Source organism: Morone saxatilis, unplaced genomic scaffold, assembly GCF_004916995.1.
Source record: "Morone saxatilis isolate NCDOM2014 unplaced genomic scaffold, NCSU_SB_2.0 Contig5, whole genome shotgun sequence".
NCBI classification, from domain to species: domain Eukaryota; kingdom Metazoa; phylum Chordata; class Actinopteri; family Moronidae; genus Morone; species Morone saxatilis.
In genome coordinates, this window is record NW_023340095.1 from 901,190 (window position 1) to 904,940 (window position 3,751).

At 43.6% G+C, this 3,751-nt stretch overlaps 2 protein-coding genes across 2 annotated transcripts in view; one reads left to right on the forward strand and one right to left on the reverse strand.

Annotated features, from left to right (window-relative positions):
* The window catches only part of enox1 (ecto-NOX disulfide-thiol exchanger 1), a 110,228-nt gene that overhangs the window by 38,941 nt on the left and 67,536 nt on the right, over positions 1–3,751 (reverse strand).
* LOC118338844 (cortexin-2-like) lies at positions 122–1,014 on the forward strand. The gene has a single exon (XM_035676249.1). The coding sequence runs from the start codon at positions 217–219 to the stop codon at positions 472–474; it is 258 nt and encodes an 85-aa protein (XP_035532142.1). The 5' UTR covers positions 122–216; the 3' UTR covers positions 475–1,014.

Consider the following 3,751-nt stretch of genomic DNA (forward strand, 5'->3'; position numbering starts at 1 on the left):
TACAACACAGGCAGAGGGAGTGAGTCACCATGTGACTCTGTGTCTGTATATAGAGAATATACTGTTTAATATCTCATAACCTTTAAGTCCAGTTCCTATTTGTTTTCTCTGCAGGTCTCTGGACTCCGCTACAAACAACATGTGTCCCTGCTGACGGTCCCTCACTGGACAGAAGAAGAGGAGCGTCTCAACCAACCGGTCATTCTCCATCCCAACATGGCAGACGACCTCTACAGCAGCACCTTCTCTGCTTCTGAATCAGACTTCTCCTCCTCCTCTTCCTCCTCAGCCTCCGCCGCCTTCCTCACGCTCGAGCAGAGGGCGGCATTCATCTTCGTCCTCATCCTCTTCATCTTCCTGGGCCTGCTGATCGTCCGCTGTTTCCGGATCCTTCTGGACCCGTACCGGAGCATGCCGTCCTCCACCTGGACGGACTACATGGAGAAGGACACCTTTGACTACCGGATTTCCTGACAGGCAGCCTGAGAGGCAGCAACCCTGACAATCAACATGGTTAAACTGAGACGACGATCACACTGAGAGAGAAAAGCAGAAACACAAGCGCACATTTCCCCTCTAGTGGTGACTATGGTGTAGTACAGGAGAGTGACCAGAGTAAAAACTTAACGAAATCAAAATAAACGACTAAAGAAACCATAGATGGAGATAAAACAACTTCATTAAAGAAGGGGCTGCACAAAGAGCACTTAGTCCCCAAGAAGTCAAAATTGATGTTTTTATCTCATATCTCTTGTGCTATACGTCACCTTTACTCCAGTATCTGGCCCAACAATGACAGAAAAGTCATTTTTCAGGTTTTTCAGTTATTCTTAATGGTGTTTCAGAATTTGTTATCTCCTGAAAAACAAAGTATTTTATTTTTAAACTAGTAAATATTTTCTGATGTCCTCCGGCTGCTCAGCTTCAACTCTCTGTGATTTACAGAGTTTCCTGATGGATAGATAGCTTTAGCTAAAGTAGCTAACTGCCATCAGCTGTAACTGTATCTGCCATCAGCAGGCAACAGCACCGGGCTCACAGCCTCCGAGACAGACTTGAACACACATTGTCAGCTATCATTCAAACCTAATTTAGTAATTACATTTAGATTGTCGGGGGGAAGAAGATACCCAGGCAGGAAGGACACAACCTGACCTGGAAAGTCTCGGAAATAGTGTGCTTGGTGGTTTTTTTTGCTTTCTGTCTGATTGTCGCCTCAGTCTGCCTGGCAGGAAAAACATCTGGGCAAAGAAACACGTGTAAACAGTGCTTGTAAGATTAAATGAAGAAATTGAACATGTTAATCAGAGTCTAATTCTCTGTTTGGAAACTCGTCCGAGGACTTGCTCATTTCCTGCCTGTCGCTGTGATTCCTTTGCCCAGATCTGAGAAGGTTGTAGAAATCCCTCCACTCTGTAGCGCTCTGACTGCACTGCAGGATTCAGCAGCAATGCAGCGAGAGCATGAAGTAAATGTAAGAGTGTGAAAGCTGAGGAGGGATTTCTATGACTGCCATCAAACTGCCTGCCGGGCGGCATGTTAGGGTTGCTGTCTCTCACGGGAGCAGAATTTTTCTTTTTAACTTTTTTGTTCTCCTTTTTCCCAAAATGGACAAGTTACTAACTTTGACTTAAAGAACTCATCCAGATGATGCTTGGTGAATGTCACTGAGGAAACAGGTGAACAATGTGGTGTTATTTTTGACTGAGTGAGGAGGAGGAGGAGGAGGAGGCCTGTGAGAGTTGAATGCAGGAGCACAGAGGAGTAATGGAGGCTCTGTTGAATCGTTCTAACTGCAGAGACGAGACGAGTTGGTTTCCAGCGACTCTGCGTCGTCCTGCCAGCCTGGCCGTTGCTTAGTAACTGGTGTTTTTCAGTGCCAGCTGATGTCTGAAACGCCGGGCGTCTTACCACGCAGCCGATCGGCGCATACACAGCTCTGTCGTCTCAGCTCTGAGGAAGAAGAGACCAAATACAGGCCACCAAGAACATGGCATGGTTTATCATTTCTTTGGTTCCTCCACAAAACAAACCATCAACTGGATGTTTCTTTTACTGTATTCCTAAAAATGTAGAAAACCTGCCAGTTATCACAAGAAACATTCAAATCTGCAGGAAAGTTCCAAATATGCACAAGCCATCTAGAATATTTCTAGTTTATACAATGATGCAGCCATTAAACCAGACACGCTGTTCCACCAGTGGGACACTAACACCATGTACTATGAATAATTAATAATAATAATGATAAAACTCATTTATACAGCACTTTAGCAAAGTGTTTCATACAGTTGAAACAAGATTAAAACATTTAAGTAGTCCTTCCAGGAAGTTGCAGTTGCAACAATGAAAACCAACTCAAGCATGACCTAGCAATTTTCAACAAATTGAACCAATCATAGTTTTCTGCGGGTTCAACACCAATAACAATTCCCTGAGCAGAACATGTTGGTCCATACACCACCAAACCACCAGAGAGTTTATTCTCACTGAAGTTGCCTACAAATAAACTCACAGCAACAATCCTAAATAAAGCCAGTGAAATCCTGGAGGGACTGGATAAGTTAGCACATGGAAATACACTCTGACCACAGCGTTCAGGAAACAGCTCTAGAGGCAGACATTATCCCTGCCATGAATATGTCTGATGACCACACTGAAGGCCACAAATGCCTGTTTGTGTTCTGCATCCTGAGCAGACAAACAAGACCATTGTGATCCCTCTGAACTATCAAAGGAACACCGACGTAAACCTCGAAATGTTCCAGAGCCATAACAAGCTTTCTTCTCGATCGTTGGGTACAGTCTCTGATGACAATCAAGTTTCTTGGAGAAGTAAGAAATCGGATGCTCAACCCCCCCGAAGAAAAGCACCCATGCCGGTGTCATTCACATCCGCAGCCAACTTGAATGACGCAAGGACAGGTGCGTTTACAAGTTTAGTCTGTTTGGATGCCAACTGGCAGGTATCAGACCACCTTCTTACTTAGTATGTCAGAGAAAGGCAACGCTACGGTGGAAAAGCATTGACAAAATTCCCCATAGTAACCCACCAGAATGATAAACTATTTATACAGCATTTTTTCAAACAAAGTTAAACTGCAATAAGGCAAATAAAATCAGACAATTAAACACCATACAAACATTAAAGCGGCAAGCAGCAATGAACAGGCCCTTGAGATTTGCACGCGTCGGCATCATACTGTGGTCACGATACAAGCATCATGCATAGACCTTTCACATTAATCAGATGACTATCGACATGCAAGGCTTACTTCCTGTTGCCAGTAGGTGGCGCTGTGACTGACTGAATATTTACATGTTAGGGGTTCGGGGTTACACTTCCACCAAACCTCAAGATTTTAATAACTTAATAACCAAATTTGTTAAAATAAAACACCTGTAAATGTCAAAATCTGACATGCAATTTAAAATGTCTGACTTCCTGTTTGGTTTTGGATGTGGCTCCGAGATGCTGTCTGGACATAATGTGCCTACCGACTTTTTTATATCTGGCTGAAACGTGCCGATGGGGCTACTTCTTTGAAACATATCATGTAGCTAACCCATACAGTGGTGGGGCTCAAATCAATATTCAATAAAACAACACCCTCCTACAGCTAGCAAAGTTTCCAAAAACAATAAAAACAATATTAAAACTCACCAGGTTGAGATTTTCAGTACAATCCGCCGGTTTTTGTGATTGGAGGCAAAGATTTATCCAACACGCCCGCCATCTGTTGTTCCGTCC

Coding starts and splice junctions, on each gene's coding strand:
- LOC118338844 (XM_035676249.1), top strand. CDS start 217: ATGGCAGACGACCTCTACAGCAGCACCTTCTCTGCTTCTGAATCAGAC.